This window comes from Schistocerca cancellata, chromosome 1 (genome assembly GCF_023864275.1).
Source record: "Schistocerca cancellata isolate TAMUIC-IGC-003103 chromosome 1, iqSchCanc2.1, whole genome shotgun sequence".
Taxonomy (NCBI): Eukaryota; Metazoa; Arthropoda; class Insecta; order Orthoptera; family Acrididae; genus Schistocerca; species Schistocerca cancellata.
In genome coordinates, this window is record NC_064626.1 from 710,481,977 (window position 1) to 710,503,316 (window position 21,340).

The following is a 21,340-nucleotide window of genomic DNA, read 5'->3' on the forward strand; positions in this document are numbered from 1 at the left end:
TCCCACCTATTTGCAGTTTCTTCAGTTTTAATCTACAGTTCATAACCAAAAGATTGTGGTCAGAGTCCACATCCGCCCCTGGAAATGCGTTACAATTTAAAACCTGGTTCCTAAATCTCTGCTTACCATTATATAATCTATCTGAAACCTAAATCTCTGTCTTACCATTACATAATCTATCTAAAACCTGTCAGTATCTCCAGGTTTCTTCCATGTATACAACCCTGTTTTATGATTCTTGAACCAAGTGTTAGCTATGATTAAGTTATGCTCTATGCAAAATCCTACTAGGCAGCTTCCTCTTTCATTTCTTACTCCCAGTCCATATTCACCTACTATATTTCTTCTCTTCCTTTTCCTACTATCGAATTCCAGTCACCCATGACTATTAAATTTTCGTCTCCCTTCATTAACTGAATGATTTCTTTTATATCATCATACATTTCTTAAATTTCTTCATCATCTGCAGAGCTAGTTGTCATGTAAACTTGTACTACTGCAGTAGGCATGGGATTCATGTCTATCTTGGCCACAATATGGCATTCACTATGCTGTTTGTAGTAGCTTACACGCACTCCTATTTTTTATTCATTATTAAACCTACTCCTGCATTACCCCTATTTGATTTTGTATTTATAACCCTGTATTCACCTGACCAGAAGTCTTGTTCCTTTTGCCACTGAACTTCACTAATTCTCACTATATCTAACTTTAACCTATCAATTTCCCTTTTTAAATTTTCTAACCTACCTGCCCGATTAAGAGATGTGACATTCCCCACTCTGATCCATAGAATGCCAGTTTTATTTCTCCTGATAACGATGTACTCTTGAGTAGTCTCTGCCCAGAGATCCAAATGGGGGACTATTTTACCTCTGGAATATTTTACCCAAGACGCCATCATTTAACCATACAGTAAAGCTTCACGCCCTCGGGAAAAATTACGGCCGTAGTTTCCCCTTGCTTTCAGCCGTTCGCAGTACCAGCACAGCAAGGCTGTTTTGGTTAGTGTTACAAGGCCAGATCAGTCAGTCATCCAGACTGTTGCCCCTGTAATTACTGAAAAGGCTGCTGTCCCTCTTCAGGAACGACACGTTTGTCTGGCCTCTCAACAGATGGCCCTCCATTGTGGTTGCACCTTGTACGGCTATCTGTATCACTGAGGCACGCAAGCCTCCCCACCAACGGCAAGGTCTATGGTTCATGGGTGGGGGTTGGGGCCGGGGAGGAGTGGTAGTAATGCTGATGTAAAAGGATGAACAGTATTTACATAACAGCTGGTATATGACTTGTGTCATTTCATATGTAGATCTCCCTTTGATAGTATATGTTTAGCCAGTTATAGGGCTAGTATAGCTGGTGGTAGGAGCATGCGTAGGGCAAGTCTTGCAGTGGGATGGTTACAGGGGTAGGAGCCATAGGGTAGAGAGAGGTGGGTGCAGAAGGAGTATTTGGCCTGACAAGAATATTGTGGAGATTGGGAGGGCGACAGAAAGCTATCCTAGTTGTGGTGGGCAGAATCTCAGACAGAATGGATCTCACTACAGGGAATGATTTTAGGAAGTCATGGGCTTGTCAAAACAGCTGATTAATACATTCCAAACAGGATAATACTGAGTGGCCAGTAGTGTACTCTGAAGTTGTTTTTTGGAGGGATCAACAGTGCCAGGACTGGATGTGATAGCCCAGGGAATCTGCTTTTGAACTAGGCTGGTGGGATAATAATATGCAGTGAAGGCTTAGGTGAGAATAGTGGTGTATTGCTGTAAAGAGTCTTCATCCGAACAAATACATTTGCCTTGAATGCCAAAGCTGTATGGGAGGGAAGGTTTGACATTACAACCTTCTTTTATATATGTGTTCTGCTGCCACATGGTGAGTGGATTTTTTACCTATCCATAACCATTACATTGTCAAAACCCTATTTTTTGTCTTTGTTGTCGTCTGTCTTATTCAAACTATTGTCTGTTTTCTACCTTATGTGCTAATCCATTTGTTTATTATCTGTATTACTAATATAAATCAACACTTTTCCCCTACATCTTTTCTAGTAGTCTACCGGTTTCTGTGCGCGTAGACAGGTCCACTTTTAATTACGAATTTGCATATAACAATTCCACTGTTATTTACAAATTTTCCTGTATCAATTTACGGTTCACCACACTCCAGGGCCTTCTCATGATCATCTTTCGCCGATTTATTAGTAAATTTGGCAGCTATTTTCTTTTCTGCCTTCCACTTACCTAGTTAATACATAATTCCCACATTTTTGTGCATTTGTTTTTCGACAGACTACTCTGATTGACTTTTACTGCCGTCTCCTACATTACTTTAATTGCCAAATTAAGTAGTTTATTCCAGCCAGTGTGGCCGAGTGATTCTAGGCGCTTCAGTGACCGCTACGATTGCAGGTTTGAATCCTATCTCGGGCGTGAATGTGTGTGATGTCCTTAGGTTAGTTAGGTTTAAGTAGTTTTAAGGGGACTGATGACCTCAGGTGTTAAGTCCCATAGTGCTCAGAGCCATTTTAACCATTTTGAGCCATTATGTAGTTTACATTTTCTTCTACGACTTTTGTTTTCTGTTTACCCAGTCTTTCTTTTATCCGCCCTCTACTTATCTTTTTTGCCACTCCCATGATTTCTAACACTCCAAAACATCCTTTCTTGTTATGATGAAGCCCCTCACATAGTATATCTGTTCTTCTCAAAAGCATGCTTTTGCACTATCAAAACTAATCCTGTTCTACACCAGGCTCTTTTACATTTCAAATACAGCAATCTCTTGCTTTTATCTGCCTAATCTGTGGCATATATAGCTCATCAGCCAATTTCCACTCCATCAGACTTCTCTCCTTCTACAAAATCCTGCTGTTATCTGCCCCTCATGTTACCTTTGATGGTATCATCTGCCAAGCCAACTTCAACTTGGAACAACATGTCAGACTTCACCTCAGAAAACTATCCCACCTTCTCCTAAACTATCTTAACAGTGGCATTTCCCTTCTTGTCCCTCTGCAACTCCCTCAACAGTCACATCAACCACCACTCCTCTCCTACAAATCAATCTTGGTCAACCATCTTAACATCCCATAGTCTTTGCCACTACCTTCCAGACCAGTAATCCAGTAATAACTCATAATCACAAGAACCAGTCACAATGATACAGTGTTCACAACCTATCATCTAAAGCACTCTTCCCTCCTGAGTTATCTGTATTATTCAAGGATCTCACTTTCAGCCCTAAACTTGCATTTAATCGTGCTGCACTGGTGAAGGGCCTACTTTCCTTCATATGTAATTCAACTGGAAATTTCACTCTGCAACCCAATGCCAAACCTATCCAACAGCAAACTTGACATTGCACCCTGCCTTGAACAGTTCCAGTCATGATCCCAACTCAATCCACCACCACTAGCTCAAAATCATCCCTTCCAAGCCTTTCAAGAATTCCTCACATCCAGCATTGCTTCACAACCCTTCATCAGGTCCCTACAACTTCGCCCTAACATGTTCTCTGCACAATTCCAGGCTCTACATCCCCCAAGAGCTGATGATTTCATCACTATCCTCCCAGCTGACAAAGGATCTCTCACTGTGGTACTTGACCATAAGAAATATGTTAGTGAAGGTCTATGCCAGCTGTCTGACACCTCTACATACAGCATTTGCCATCAAGATCCCATCCCTATATACTATCAAAGTTGTGCAACGACACATGTCATATACCAACTGTTGTGTAAACACTGTTCAGCATTTTACATGGGCATGACTACCACCAAATTAACAGTTAGGATGAATGGGCAAAGGCAGAGGGTGTATCCTGGCAACACACAATATCCTGTTGCAGTACATGCTCCACAACATGACAATCGTGACCTCGGTGCCTGTTTCACCACACACACCATCTGGATTCTTCCCCCAGACTCCAGTTTCTCAGAACTCCACAGGTGGGAACTAGTGCTAAAACAAGTCTTATGTTCTTGCAACCTGCCTGGCCTTAATTTACGTTAATTTCTTCCATCTCAACATTTCTTCACAGTAGCTACTCCTTTCTTTACTCCAGTTTAGTTTTCTACACCTTTTTATTTTCTTACATGTCTACACTCCTGGAAATTGAAATAAGAACACCGTGAATTCATTGTCCCAGGAAGGGGAAACTTTATTGTCACATTCCTGGGGTCAGATACATCACATGATCACACTGACAGAACCACAGGCACATAGACACAGGCAACAGAGCATGCACAATGTCGGCACTAGTACAGTGTATATCCACCTTTCGCAGCAATGCAGGCTGCTATTCTCCCATGGAGACGATCATAGAGATGCTGGATGTAGTCCTGTGGAACGGCTTGCCATGCCATTTCCACCTGGCGCCTCAGTTGGACCAGCGTTCGTGCTGGACGTGCAGACCGCGTGAGACGACGCTTCATCCAGTCCCAAACATGCTCAATGGGGGACAGATCCGGAGATCTTGCTGGCCAGGGTAGTTGACTTACACCTTCTAGAGCATGTTGGGTGGCACGGGATACATGAGGACGTGCATTGTCCTATTGGAACAGCAAGTTCCCTTGCCGGTCTAGGAATGGTAGAACGATGGGTTCGATGACGGTTTGGATGTACCGTGCACTATTCAGTGTCCCCTCGACGATCACCAGTGGTGTACGGCCAGTGTAGGAGATCGCTCCCCACACCATGATGCCGGGTGTTGGCTCTGTGTGCCTCGGTCGTATGCAGTCCTGATTGTGGCGCTCACCTGCACGGCGCCAAACACGCATACGACCATCATTGGCACCAAGGCAGAAGCGACTCTCATCGCTGAAGACGACACGTCTCCATTCGTCCCTCCATTCACGCCTGTCGCGACACCACTGGAGGCGGGCTGCACGATGTTGGGGCGTGAGCGGAAAACGGCCTAACGGTGTGCGGGACCGTAGCCCAGCTTCATGGAGATGGTTGCGAATGGTCCTCGCCGATACCCCAGGAGCAACAGTGTCCCTAATTTGCTGGGAAGTGGCGGTGCGGTCCCCTACGGCACTGCGTAGGATCCTACGGTCTTGGCGTGCATCCGTGCGTCGCTGCGGTCCGGTCCCAGGTCGACGGGCACGTGCACCTTCCGCCGACCACTGGCGACAACATCGATGTACTGTGGAGACCTCACGCCCCACGTGTTGAGCAATTCGGCGGTATGTCCACCCGGCCTCCCGCATGCCCACTATACGCCCTCGCTCAAAGTCCGTCAACTGCACATACGGTTCACGTCCACGCTGTCGCGGCATGCTACCAGTGTTAAAGACTGCGATGGAGCTCCATATGCCACGGCAAACTGGCTGACACTGACGGCGGCGGTGCACAAATGCTGCGCAGCTAGCGCCATTCGACGGCCAACACCGCGGTTCCTGGTGTGTCCGCTGTGCCGTGCGTGTGATCATTGCTTGTACAGCCCTCTCACAGTGTCCGGAGCAAGTATGGTGGGTCTGACACACCGGTGTCAATGCGTTCTTTTTTCCATTTGCAGGAGTGTATTTTTCACTCTCCCATCTCACCTCTGTTATGTACAATGCACTTAGTTTTTCACTCTTATTAACTTGTACACAACGTTTTAGCAATAATTACTGTCTTGCATATTACCCTGTCTTCCATCTTTAAGCCTCAGGTTTTCAAATCTTGTCCAGTGCAGTCCCCAACAATCAGTCTTTCATTCTCATCCTGTTTAGCAAGTCTCTCTTGACCCGTGCTTCTGGGTGACTTTTCTGAAATCTATCCCTTTTCCTAGACCTTTCCAGTCCTTTACCTTCGCTCCTATTCCTTCCCCTTTAATTCTTCTGCCTGAAGAAGGAGCCACAGCCACAGCTTGAATAATTACAACCTTCTTTTATGTGTGTGTTCTGCTGCCATTTGGTGAGTACATTTTTTATCTATCCATATACAACAAAGAGCCAAAGAAACTGGTAGATATATAGCAACCCTGTAAGCATGCAGAAGTGCTGCAACATGACATGACAAGGACTCAGGTAACACCTGGAGGGAATTTACAACATAAACCCTGCAGGGCTGTCCAAAAATTTGTAAGACTATGAGGAGGTAGATATATCTTCTGAACAGCATGTTCAAGGCATCTCAGATATGCTCAATAATTTTCACCTCTGGGGAGTTTGGTGGCCAGTGGAAATGTTTTTTAAACTCAGGAGAGAGTTCCTGGAGCCACTCTGTAGCAACTCTGGACGTGTGGGGGTGTTTCATTGCCCTGCTGGAATTGCCCAAGTCCATCAGAATGTACCATGGACATGAATGGATGCAGATCATCAGACAGGATGCTTACATATTCACTACCTGTCAGAATCGTATCTAGACATATCAGATGTCCCATATCACACCAACTACAGATGCCCCATTACACAGTTTCAATCATCTTCAACAATCCCCTGGGTCCATGGATTCATGAGGTTCCCTCCATACCTGCACACATCCATCTGCTCCATACAGTATATAATTAGAAATGAGACTTGTCTGACTAGGCAACATGTTTCCAGTCATCAACAGTCCAATGTCGGTGTAGACAGACCCAGGTGAGGTGGAAAGCTTTGTGTCATGCAGTTATCAAGGGTACACAAGTGGGCCTTCGGCTCCAAAAGCCCATATCAATGACGTTTTGTAGAATGGTTCACATGTTGACAGTTGCTGATGGTCCAGCATTGAAATCTACAGCAATTTGTGGAAGGGCTACACTTCTGACATTCTCTTCAGTTGTCATTGGTCCTGTTCTTGGAGGATCTTTTACTGACCACAGCAATGATGAAGATTTGATGTTTTACTGGATTCCTGATATTCACAGTACACTCATGAAATGGCCATATGGGAAAATCCCCACTTCATCGCTACCTCGGAGATGCTGTGTCCCCATGCACTGGCTATAACACCACGATAAAACTCACTTAAATCTTGATAACCTGCCACTGTAACAGCAGTAACTGATATAACAATTGCGCCAGACACTTGTTACCTTATATAGTCATTGCCGACCACAGCAACATATTCTGCCTGTTTACATATCTCTTCACTTGAATACACATGCCTATACCAGTTTCTTTGGCGCTTTAGTTTACATTATCCTACCAAAAACTGATTGCTCACATTGGATATCTATGCAGCTCCTTTCAGATAATAATTCGTTATAGATAACTGCATCATGTGTAAAAATTCTGGTTTTACTATTAATATTGTCTGCAAGTCATTAATATAAAACAGGAGCAGCAATGGTTCCCACACACTTCCATGGAGCACACTTGAAGTTACTTCTACATCTGACAATAACGCCCCATCCAAGATAACATGTTGCATCCTTCCTAGTTCTCAATATAGACACAAATTTCACTTGATACCCTATATGATCGTACTTTAGACAATAATCATAGGTGCAGTACTGAGTAAAAAGCTTTTCAGAAATCAAGAAATACTGTATCTACCAGTCTACTTTGATCCCAAGCTTTCAGTATGTCATGAGAGTTGGGTTTCACATGATCAATGTTTTCGAAATCCATGCTGGTTGCCACTGAGGTGGTCATTCTGTTCAAGATGCCTCATTATATTTGAGCTCAGAATATGTTCTAAGATTCCACTACAAGCTGATGGATGGATATTAGACAGTAATTTTGTGGATCATTCCTACTTCTCTCCTTGTAGACAGGTGTGGCCTGTGATTTTTTCCAAGAACTGAGCACAGTTTTCTGTTCGAGGGACCTATGATAGATTATATTTAGAAGAGGGGCTAACTCAGTCACAACTTCAGTATAGAATATGAGCATAATAGGGATTGCACTGGGCCCTGGAGCTTCGTCCAATTTTAACTTTTTCATCTGTTCCTTAACACCACTGCACTAACACTTATTTAATTCATCCTTTCAGTGGTACAAGAATTAAATTAGGGCAATTCTCCTGAGTGTTCCTTTGTAAAGGGACATTTGAAAATGGATTTCATAATTTCAACTCTTACTTTGATACCCTCAATTTCAGTTCCAGTCTCATTCGCAAGGGGCTGGACACTAATTTAGATCATTTGACAGCATTCTGCTATGGAAGTCATTGAAGGCATCATACATTGCTCTCTTGACAGTCAAATGCATTTCATTCACCATCTCTCTTTCTATAGCCCTATGATTTGTCTTACACCTTTTATGCAGAAATATCTGTATCTTTGGAAGTTTCTTTACAACATCTGTATACCGTGGAGGTTCCCTCCCTTTATAAACTGTTCTACTGGGTACATATCTATCCAGTGCATTGTCATCTACTCTTTTAAACTTGAATCAAAGTTCCTGTACATGCTCCAACCCTGTGCTGAAACTTTCAAGTTCCTCATTGAGATATGACACTCCTGATTTTTTATCTGGTTTACTGAATATAGGAAAAATAGGTCAACTGACACAGCAATATATAAATTTTTAAAACTGATCATAAATTCTGTAGACAAAATTGAATTAAATTGTGGCCTGTTTATGGACCTGTCTAAGGCTTTTGATGTCATTGACTATAATTTACTGCTACGGGGTTCGTGGAGTAGCACATGATTGGTTCACATCCTATCTTTCTAATAGGTATCAGAAGGTAGAGATACAGCATGCGGGTAAAATCTACTCATCGGTATACCAAAGAGTCAGGTATGGCATGCCACAGGACTCTGTACTGGGGCCATTGCTGTTCTCAATATTTATAAATGATTTTCCAAGCCATTTTTCAACAGCACATGCAGTATTGTTTGCTGATGACACCAGTCTATTTGTCAAAGATATGAATGAAACTGACTTACTGGAGAGAGTCACAGTAGCCACAGAAGAAGCAAACATGTGGTTTACAAACAACAAATTAATTGAAACTTCCTGGCAGATTAAAACTGTGTGCCAGACCGAGACTCAAACTCGGGACTTTGCCTTTCGCGGGCAACTGCTCTACCAACTGAGCTACCCAAGCACGACTCACGCCCCGTCCTCACAGCTTTACTTCTGCCAGTACCTCGCCTCCTACCTTCCAAACTTTGAGTTCAAGTCTCGGTCCGGCACACAGTTTTAATCTACCAGGAAGTTTCATATCAGCGCACACTCCGCTGCAGAGTGAAAATCTCATTCTGCCAACAAATTAATTGTTAATGACAGAAAAACAGTTTGGATGAACATCAGACATATAACAAACAAAGTAAAATCTGACCTAACTGTAAAACTTGAGCAGTTTAAGATAGAGCACACACAAAATTTTTAGGATAATGGCTAGATGAATATCTAATCTGGGAGAAACACACAGAAATGTTAAACAAAAAATTAAGTCAGCATTGTTATGTTCTTAGAATCCAAAAAAATTCCTGTAGTGTTGATGCAGTGTTATGTTCATACTTTGCACTCATACATAGCACACTAAGATATGGTATCATATATTGGGGGAATACCAGTTTGGCCAAACACTCATTTGTTCTTCAAAAGAGGGCAATAAGGATAATCAGAGGTATGACACACAGAGAATCATGTAAAAAAGTTTTCAAGGCACTACAAATTATGACTCTACTATGTATCTATATTTATGATAGTATATGTTTTATGAAGGCACACCAGGAACATTCTTTGTTAAACAGTCAAGTTCGTAACTACAAAATGAGAAACAGAGATGACTTTCATAGAGAAAGTCACACAAAAGCTACATATCAAAAAAGTGTTCTTTATCAGCCAAGCACTACCAAAGGAAATTAAAAGTATACCAAAATTCCACATATTAAAAAAAGAACTTTAAAAAAATGTTAATTAGCAAGAGTTTTTATAGTGTCAAGGAATACGTAAATCACCAGCATTCAATATACAGTAGCTTATTTCCTTCATCATAATGACCCAAAATGCTCATTGAAAACTAAATTGTATTCATCTATTATTCTAATTTAACGTATTATGAATGTTGTTATGCATATTGTTTCATTTTATATGTAATAATATTTTATTTATGGGCATATAATTGTAAATCTTTTCATGTCCTATTTTCTATGTAAGGCAATGTATGACAAATCCTATATCATTTTTATAATGATGAGATACAAGAATGCTAAGTAAATAAATAAATCAATATAAATAAATAAATTATCTATCATTATGTTTTGCTGTCAGTGTATGTGATTTGGGTACCATAATGGTATCTTCACAACAATAGTATGTTTATTTTTGTATATTCTGTATTTTATAGCCTACTTATTATTCTTTTTATATCTGTGTGAAAGAACATAGAAGTTAAAGGCCATCCAGAACAAATTGGATGTTAGAATAAAATTATTCAAATTTGTGGATCAGTTGCAATCTTTAATCCTCTGGGTCACAAAACTTCCTTTTTGACACTTTCCACTTTAATTCACTGAGCAGCTCAATTCATCTGTTGTGTGCTGTACATCATTTGGCACTATCCTTAATTGAATTAGTTTCCATTATCTTTTCAATACTGTACATCAAGATACAAGACATTGAGATGTCTGCAAACAAGTAAGGGGAAAGCCGCAAACAGCATACATTTGAAAAAAAAAAAGAGTAGGACAATATATTTCCTCTCACATGTATATCATGCAATGGGCATGGGGGGGAAATTGGGAACATTAGAGCTTTTATGGAGTTCTTCCAATAAACCATTTGTGAATGGGAGAGGAAAGAGAGGAAATAATAGTGACACCAAAGATACTATCAACAAAGTACAGATGTGGATGTAGTGTTGAAAAATGAAACAAAAAAATGGGACTCTGTCTGGTATTATTTATGTATCTTCCTAGGATATGAGCTTGTGGACAAGAAGTCATATTTATTCTGAGTGACTGTCATAACACAGCTTTTGAAGCTTAATTGTTCCAGTAATTTTAGTTTTTAGAATCTGTTAATGTTAGTCTCGGATAAGAGATCAGATCCTCCTGGGCTTTCCCATAACATATGTCTACTGTTGCAAACTCATTAATAGTACAAAAGTATGAACACATATTTTCTTGGAAAAAGAAATTCTAGTCAAGATAAAAATTCAGTAAATTAATAAAGAAGAAAATATGGAATATACCTGTTGCAGTAACAAGGAGTGTCCTTACAATATATGAAACCAGAAGAGGGCTTACAGGAAACTTATCTCTTGTAGCATTTAGTAACATCTGAACTGGCACAACAAACTGAAGGCCATATGTGCAGTAAACTCCAAGTGCAATTAGAACCTTTACTGACTGAGCAGCACTGAAATAAAACATGTTACATTAGTTGAAAGTCTTACACATTGTTGGTTCAAATAATGACAACCTCAACTGTATAAAAGAATGATGAACAACATTACCTGAGGCATGGTATTTTGAGGATGAATAGATTTGCTCGAAGAAATTACTTACAGCTGTTGGTTTTGTTATCCCTCCCTCCCTCCCTCCCCCCCTCTCTCTCTCTCTCTCTCTCTCTCTCTCTCTCTCTCTCTGATGCATGTAAGCACACACTCACACAAAGCACTTGCCCACACATCAGCACACATACACTCATACACATGCATGCACACACACACACACACACACACACACACACACACACACACACACACACACACACGTGCGAAAGCACACGCGAACGCGCGTGTGCACGTGCCCACACACACACACATACACACACACACACACACACAGAAAGAGAGAGAGAGGAAGGGGGTCGTGTACAAGCTCTCTGGCTCCTCTGTCAGCAACTGGTTGACAGAATATTTGAGGCTACATGTTGCACATTCAATCAAGCCTCAATAATTCTGTACATTCAATTAAGCCAAAATATTTAAGTATCTTCAGTTAAGTATTTCTCTATATGCCATTATTAACTTCATGCATTTCTCGATGTTAAAAATCTCCTAACCTAGAGTTCTACTCATACCACCATTTACGGGATGATGACTGAAGACAAAAAGTGTTGAAAGTTTTCTGTTTTATTTCATTATCTGTCTATGACATACAACAACAATGAAACCTGATTTACAAATCTAAAACTTCTTATAATTTATGGGAGGCACAAACAAAAAAGGTCTGTAGCATATTTTGAACACATGAAAGCTTTTAATTTTCTGTTTTATATTTCTGCAATGAATTAGCTTAGCAACCATGTGATGCTGCACAATGGTTGGTCCAGCCACATGGCTGGGAATTCCATGGTGATGATGTATTGATGAAGGAGACACACCGGCAGTGCCAAAGATGGCGGACTTTGTGAAACACAGTTCGTACAGAAATTAATAGTAGCCAGGTGAATCATGATACCTCAAAAAGAAACATGTACATTACTATTATTTGCATTATGATTCTGATGGTATAATCAGATTTCCAATATCTTTATTAGTTTAAAGTTTACTATCTGATGGTAAATTATACAAGTAACACCCAGCAACGAATTTCCAAAATCTAAACGCTTCATCCCATTGTGTCAATCGACATGTCTTTAGACAGCTATTAGTGTAAACCTAAATTGGTATAAATTAAAGGCATGTAACTTGAATAGTGCATGAGTTATTTGAGGTCAAAGTGGCCAATTACTATTGGTCGCGTCAGGCCATAAGTGCTCCACAGTTACACAAAAAAAAAAAACAGTAGCAGCATGCTTATAAATATATTTATTCATCTATGTCTTTGTTTATATCTGATATATACTATCCATGAAGAAATTGGTTGAATATTTACTGTGTTTTAGAAAGCACAGAGACACTAGGCTACTGGTCTACCTTCTGTTGCTATTCCTTTGATATATGTTTCTTTAATTTGTTTAGGTATTTAATATAGTGTGTTAGAGCGTGTTTATGGTCCACTTGTAGGAATATTTATTTAATTTCAAGTTATTTAAATGTAAATCCAGTATCTGGTATGTGTTTCAATATGTGTGTGAGTGCACGTTGGCTTGGAGACATGGAGGGAGTGCTCTAGCCAATCACAGTGCTCGCTACTAAGAGAGACATATGGAGGTTGGGGAGGAGAATCATTTCTGGAGAGGACACAAGGTAGATCTGGGCAGTGCAGCAGTGCAGGAGTATGGAACATGACATGGGAAAGGCTGGACGTGATGGCACCACAGACGCTCCGGCACGGCAGAGACTTGGAAGTGTGGAGCGGTTTGTGAGCGGTCGCGGCAGATAGGAATACTTTGGAGTGCCCACTTGTGCACGTGTGAGATTTCCGTGGCTTCTACAGTGAAGAGGTAGTGTGCATTTAGAAGTGAATATCTCACAAGCTGTGTTGTTGTTCATAACTAATCACATGCTGTAGGAATCTATTGTTTCCCTGTTATTCAACTTATATTTTATTTAATTGCTGGACCATCGACACCAATAAGTGTTGTGCAGAAATATACCGCATTCTCAACAGTACTTCTCCTATCATACACATCATTTAAACTCATTAAGATATTACCAGCAGATTTTATTTAATTGCAATCTTTCATTTATAAATTTATTTGTTACATTCATAATTCCCAATTGCCAAGTGATAGAAACCTTCGGCCATTTGATTCATGTGTGTATTCTTATCGTATACTGTGGACTCAGCAGTATTTGACCTGTAATGCACCAACTATGTATCCCAGCCCCTAGACAATGAAACCAGCCAAAACTTTTAATATTTCAACATTGAGTCGAGGGTATGTAGTTGAGGGTCACCACACATCATTTCATCATACTATTTGAAAGCCCAAACTGTTCAGATCCCACACTGCCTAGCAAGGATTTTGAGCTTCTTCAGTAAATCTGTCATTGCTTTTCTTTTTTTGCTTCTCCAATTCATTTCAGCGCGTGCTTTTGGCCAGTAAAAAACTGAAGTATAGTTGATCCTTAATGCCAGTATCTGTAGTGGCTTTGACTTTATCATTAAGTAGTTTCACAATCCATTTTACTTTAGCTAATCTAGGGGTAAACCAGCTCTTTGATTTGAGAGTTTTCCACTTGTATTTTGATTTAGCAATTGGATATCTTTTGGATATTTGTGGAAAATTTTCATCACATTTGGCTCTAAACATAGACATGAAAGCATCATTTGGTACCAGTTCTTCAGACATCTGATGCAGTCTGTAGAAGCCACTGTAATTTTGAAATCATCTAAACCTTTCTTTGATAACCATACTTCTGAAGAAACAATTCAAATACAAACTGGGAATTCATTGTGTACTTACTGAGTTTTTCCGTATCTTCATGATTACAACACTGTGAGCTGCAAGTATGGGGTCAAACACACTTACTTAATTGGTGGACAACTTATCAAAACAAGATGGCGCCGATAGGAATGTGTAGTGACGCTTCTCTCTCGCTAAAAAGACAAAAAATGAACAGTTCTTCGTGTAGAGAATGTAAAAAGCGTGTGATGAAGGGTATTCTGTGTATCAAATACAACTTCTGGTTACACGAAAAGTGCATGAAAGTAAATCTAAAGTTCGTCAGCGATGATTTTCCGTGGACATGTCACGGTTGTTTACGTGACGAAACGGCCGATCTTGTAAGTGCAGTTGATACAAAAAACGAAATTATAAAATTACTACGAAGTGACATTGAGGCATTAAAAACCGAACTTTCGACCATCAAGAAAGAAAACGATACATTAATACAAGAAAAGAAGTCCTGTGTGTGTAAAAGCCAAACGATACATTAATACAAGAAAAGAAGTCCTGTGTGTGTAAAAGCCATCAAACGGAAAAGCAAGAAGATCGCGAAAATACGAGTGACCGATCGTACTTTAACAACAACATATCAAGTGTTCCTGTTGATGTCTCGAGTAAACTCAGTAAGCGAAAAACCGGAAGATAAATATAAATGGAAGGTGGTGACATACAGCAAAAGGAAAAACAAGGCGACAGATACGCAACAAAAGGAAAATGACTTTTTAATAATTGGCGATTCGCTGCTGAAGAATATCGCTGTCCCCAATTGCAAGATCGACGTACGACCTGGTATTAGAACGCATCAACTCGTTAAACATTTTTAACATATGGTAAATGCAAGACAAGGTACTACAGAACCAGATTCTGAAACCAGACATAACTATAATGGGGTGTTTATATATGTTGGAACGAATTCGTTAAGGAGCAGCAGTGAGGAAGAAATGGCAAGCGAAACAAGAAACATGATTCGTTCTGCAAGAAATATGTATGCAGGATCTCGTCTGGTACTTAGCGGAATCATAAACAGAAGGTCGGTGAGTGAAAAATATGTCGCCAAAATAAACTGTCCTCATAAAGAACAATGTGATCGTCTTGGGGCAATTTTTATAGACCCAAACAAATACCTATGCGAAAACTCACTAGCGAAGGATGGCTTGCATTTAAATAGACTGGGGTCTGTAACGTTCAGCAGAATGTTTGCAGATGTCTGCAAAATCATTAGATGCAAGGGAAACTAATATGGCCTGAAGGGGGTGAAAAATCATACACTCCAGCTGGAAAAGAAAAATATAAGCACCATACAAAAAAAGACGATACTAAAGAATTTGCCCCAGAATACAGCTCACAACATGTAAATCAACAAAAGAAAAATTACATAAAAGTACTTCATCAAAATATTCAATACTTTGGTAACAAAAAATTAGAAGCAGAAGTACTCCTGAGTGGAGTAAGACCAGACATATTATGCATAAGTGAACATGGACTAACTGAAAGTAAAATACATAATGTGGCAATAAAGGACTACAAACTAGCTAGTTACTTCTGCAGATCTAAATATAAGGGTGGTGGCGTTTGTATATATATTAAAACAGGTACTCTATCAAAGAATGTAAACAGTGAAGCTGCTACATTTCCCATAGCTAGAGAAAAAGACTTTGAAGTTACTGGTGTAGTGGCAGAGGTTTTTAGTGTTTTGTGTGTACAGGTCACCATGTGGCAATATTAGCATCTATCTAAAAAAAATTTCTAGCTTATTGAGAATGAATATGAAGAGAAATCTTATTATATGTGGAGACTTCAACATTGACATGTGAAAAGACACAAAAATAAGACAGGATTTTGAAGAATTGTTAATACAGCATAACATGAAAGTGGCAATAACTGCACCAACAAGAGTGACTTCACGAAGTGAGACAATTATTGACAACATAATTACTAATATGTGTAACTATGAATCACATGTAGTTCAGACAGAAATATCTGATCATCAGCTTTTGCAGAAGTAATGACACAGTATCAGAACCAAAACAAACAACCAAAGAAATTAGGATCATCAGTGAACAAAATATCAACATCTTTAGAACAATGTTAAGTAAGGAAACCTGGAATGAAACCCTACAGGCCCAGAGTGTAAATGAAAAATATGATGCATTTATTTCAACAATTAAGTACCATTTTAATGTAGCATTTCCCAAAGTAAAGGGACAAGAAAGGCAGCAAGATCAAACACAGTGGATTACCTGTGAAATACTAGAACAGCGAAGGAAGCTTCAGGACGTGTGATGGATGGGCGAAGCTGAAAAATATAAAATGTTAAAAAAGAAGTATAGAAAAACAATAAGAGAAGCGAAAGCAAGAGCAATTGACACCACTATAGCGAAGTCAAAAAACAAGGCAAAGGCAGCTTGGAATGCAATCAATGCTGAAAGAAAGGAAGAAGATGGGTCAAACAAAGAAGAAGGTATTAGGTCAATTAAAATAGACAACACAGTGGTCACAGATGGTATGGAAATAGCAAACATACTGAATAATAACTATATCAGTGTAGTAGAAAACCTAACATTGGAAAGAAATAGTCAAAAACAGAAGGATATTAAGGTACCAAAAAGATCATGCAGTACTATGTTCTTAAGACCAGTCACAGAAGATGAATTGCGGAACACTATACAGAAACTGAAGTCCAAGAAATCAGCTGGTGATGATGAAATATCAAATCATGTAATAAAGCTGTTTTGAGCAATAGTCAGTTCGGATTCCGACAGGGCAGAAATACCACTGCGGCCATCCTGGAAATTGTTGACCAGACATTAACAGCCTTTGAAGACCGGAATATGGTGTCACTTGTCTTGTGTGATCTGAGCAAAGCTTTTGACTGCATTCCCTTTGGCACCCTGGTTGCAAAACTAGAATTTTATGGTGTATGTAACCCAGCATTAGCAGTAATAGAGTCATATCTTCATAATAGAAGACAGTTTGTCTCAGTTAAAAATAATTACTCCCCTGTAGCAGCAGTTAGTACTGGTGTACCACAGGGCTCGGTTCTGGGACCCTTCTTCTTCATCATAGCCATCAATGACCTACCTCATCACATAAATAGTACTACCATATGCTATGCAGATGACACAACCCTCCTCACCTCACATCAGAACATCTCAGCTTTGGACAATAACACACAGGAATCACTCAAATCAGCCATCCACTGGTTCACATCCAATAAATTACTGTGTAACTCAGAGAAAACACAACAGCTTCTCTTAGGGTTACCCAAAACCATAGAAAACAAAACTGTAAAACTATTAGGAATGCATATTGATTCCAAACTTAACTGGGAAGAACACGTAAATCAGGTTTGCAAAAAGCTTTCAAGAGTCTCCTATCTCCTTTGGAAACTTAGGGACATGATTAGCATGAACTTTCTGAGAACAATGTACTGTGGACTCTTCCAGTCACATATTACATATGGCCTTCTCATATGGGGGCACAGCTCTCACAGTAACAAAATTTTGTTGATGCAGAAAAGAATGCTGCGCATAATGTGTAAAGTCGGTCCCACGGAGCACTGTCGTCCTCTCTTTATAAGGCTAAGACTGTTGACCATTGTAAACTTGTATATTTATATCTGTGTGTTACACATTAAAAACAATGGTATGGAAGGTGTTGTCAGGGAAGAAATTCATAACTACAACACTAGAAGGAAGGCAGATTATGATATACCAAGACACAGACTAACAAAAAGTAGTAACTCACACAAAGTGAATACCCTAAAAATATTCAACAAACTACCGCAATCTGCTCGGGACATGCCCACAAAAATTCTTAAACAAAATTTGTACAATTGGTTATCTGACAATCCATTTTATTTTATGCAAGAATATTATGATCTGAGTAGCACAGAGATAAACCTGTAATTGCATAATTAACTTAATTAACTACTATATATACTGTTACAAAATATTTCATATTTAATACCTTTGTATTTCAACTGTGTTAGGTAGCTACTTTATTTGCCAGTGTTATGATGTGTTACGTAACTACTGTGTTTGCTACTACAATGTAACTCATTTTTGGTACCTTTGTATGTATCTGAAACATTCTATGTATTAAGCATTGTAGTCACCTGCTTAAGGTTTATGTTATTTGTAAGTTACTCATATGCTAATTATATCTATGCCTTATATATAGTGTCTGGAATATTAATATTATTTTATGTACTGACGAAGCCTATTTCATCTTGCATGATCAATGGCTAATAAAGAATCTTGAATCTTGAATCTTGAATCTATGTGAGGAGATAATAACACCACTGCTGAACATAGCAAACTGTTCTTTCAGAGATGCAATTTTATCCAGAAAAACTGAAGATAACGAAGGTAGTGCCAGTGTACAAGAAAGGGTGTAAGGATGATCCCAACAACTACAGACCAGTTTCACTGATATCAGGTTTCTCAAAAATCCTAGAAATGCTTATGTATACCAGATTAGTTAACTATACCTAAAAACAAAGATGATGTGACTTACCAAATGAAAGTGCTGGCAGGTCGACAGACACACAAACGAACACAAACACACACACAAAATTCAAGCTTTCGCAACAAACTGTTGCCTCATCAGGAAAGAGGGAAGGAAAGGGAAAGACGAAAGGATGTGGGTTTTAAGGGAGAGGGTAAGGAGTCATTCCAGTCCCGGGAGCGGAAAGACTTACCTTAGGGGGAAAAAAGGACGGGTACACACTCGCACACACACACACACACACATATCCATCCACACATGTGTGGATGGATATGTGTGTGTGTGTGTGTGCGAGTGTGTACCCGTCCTTTTTTCCCCCTAAGGTAAGTCTTTCCGCTCCCGGGACTGGAATGACTCCTTACCCTCTCCCTTAAAACCCACATCCTTTCGTCTTTCCCTTTCCTTCCCTCTTTCCTGATGAGGCAACAGTTTGTTGCGAAAGCTTGAATTTTGTGTGTGTGTTTGTGTTCGTTTGTGTGTCTGTCGACCTGCCAGCACTTTCATTTGGTAAGTCACATCATCTTTGTTTTTAGGTATATTTTTCCTTCATGGAATGTTTCCTTCTATTATAACCAGATTAGTTAACTATTTGGACAAACATAACATTCTCATGCCCTCACAACATGGTTTCAGAAAGGGTAAATCTACAGAATCAGCAATTGTCAGTCTAACAAAATACATTTTACAGTCCTTAGATGAGAAAAAGGTTGTCTCTGCAATGTTTCTGGATCTTTCAAAGGCATTTGACACCATTGACCATGAAATGCTGATACAAAAATTAAGCAACTGTGGCATTCGGGGGCAACCAGGTGAATGGATAAAATCATACTTGTGCAACCACAAGCAGTATGTATCATTAGGAAACTCGTACCAATCAGAAACCAAATCCATCAAATATGGAGTGCCGCAGGGTTCGGTAATGGGGCCATTGTTATTTAATGTATTTGTTAATGATATAGGAGTTGAGGAGGAAGCAAGGAAAATATTGTATGCTGATGACATGACAGTACTAAATAGTGACCAAAATATGGAACAGCTTGAGAGAAGAGCATACATATCTGCAAATGTCACAGCTCAATGACTGTTGGAAAATGAACTGGTTATATATCTAAAAAAAAGACTATGTATGCAGTGTTTAAAAACAAGGAAAAGGCTGTAGACATGGATTTAGAGGTTGATGGAACAAGGCTGGAAGAAGCAGAATCTGCTAGATTCTTAGGTATTCTTGTGGATAATGAACTGAAATGGAAAAAACATATTAATAATGTCTGTAAGAAACTGAGCTCTGTCATATTCTTAATGATGCAGCTATCACAGTATTCATACAAGAACCTTCTGTGTACAGTGTATCATGGACTTTTCGAACCATACTTACAGTATGGAGTGACTGTGTGGGGAAACTCAAACAAACAAGAGACAAAACGAGTGTTCACATTACAAAAAAAAAGCAATTAGGGCCATTTTAAGAAGAAAGACCTCTGAAACATGCAGAAACTGTTTCAAGAATTTAGGTATCTTAACTTTTCCATCGTTGTATATATACAAAACAATAATGTACATCACAAAAGGTAGTGAGGACTGGATTACAAATGCTAGTGTACACACCCACAATACAAGAAAGAAGAATGAAGTACAGAGCATACCCCACCGACTGGCCATGCTAGAAAAAGGACCCCAGTACTCTGGTATCAGACTACTAAGACGTCTGCCCAAAAACCTGCAAGATAGTGTACTTCACAATGACTTTCCAAAGAAACTTAAAGATTATCTCATTGAAAAAGAGTTTTAAAGTGTTGCAGAATACTTATGCCATTAAATTTGTATATATTGTTACTCATTATCAGTGATGTAAAAATGTAAGCTAAAGGTGTAGAAAAATAAGTGATAAAGAATGTTAATACTTTGACATGTCCTATATTACACATACATTTACTGTACACAATGTAATCTTACAGGATCAAATAAAATTCAATTCAATTCAAGTTTTGTTGTCAGTTTAGAAAGAGTAGCCTGCATATTTGTAATAGTGAGCTAAACAATGTAATATTTCCAACTCCCAGTTCTGATATAAAAATTTACAGCTTAAACACACAAATTTACATGTCTTATCAAACATTATACAAAAATAACTTGAAGCACCTATGTAATAATGCCAACACTGTAAGTAATGCACACAAACACTTGTATGATTCTGACAAAAACTATCATAATTTGACATGAAAGCTGTTGAGAGGAAAATCTGTGAAAGTAAAGCTATACCAATCACACTTTAAACAATGTGCATGAAAAAATATAAAGAGAAGATTACTGTAGTGCACAAAAATAAAGTAGCACAGTTCATATTGATTAAAAATATAAGAAGCTTCCAGACGAATGAATGTGTCTGGAGAAGCAACAGTGATGTTTAAAAAGTTTTAGCTGTTACAGACTATGTAAGAGAGTTTATTTATGCTTTTAACAATGAACATTTTCTTGACCTTTTAATCTATGCTTTATGAATGAAATGTTGGTTCAAACTGAACATTCAATATTTGAATCTACATGATGACAGGTTTTCTATTGTACAGTGATTACCAAATGCTTCTGTTTCTATTATGCTTATTGTTTAAGAATAGAGCTATGTTGCAGGATGTTACCACTAGAAAACAAAATATGCAATGATTTAAGTGGTTTACATAA

General features: G+C 39.1%; 1 protein-coding gene across 1 annotated transcript in view; it reads right to left on the reverse strand.

Moving 5' to 3' along the window:
- LOC126096660 (proton-coupled amino acid transporter-like protein pathetic) overlaps window positions 1–21,340 on the reverse strand; it is a 177,939-nt gene that overhangs the window by 45,188 nt on the left and 111,411 nt on the right. The window contains exon 7 of the mRNA XM_049910589.1: window positions 11,064–11,230. Coding sequence (XP_049766546.1) covers window positions 11,064–11,230 — 167 coding nt within the window. The remainder of the gene's footprint in view (window positions 1–11,063; window positions 11,231–21,340) is intronic.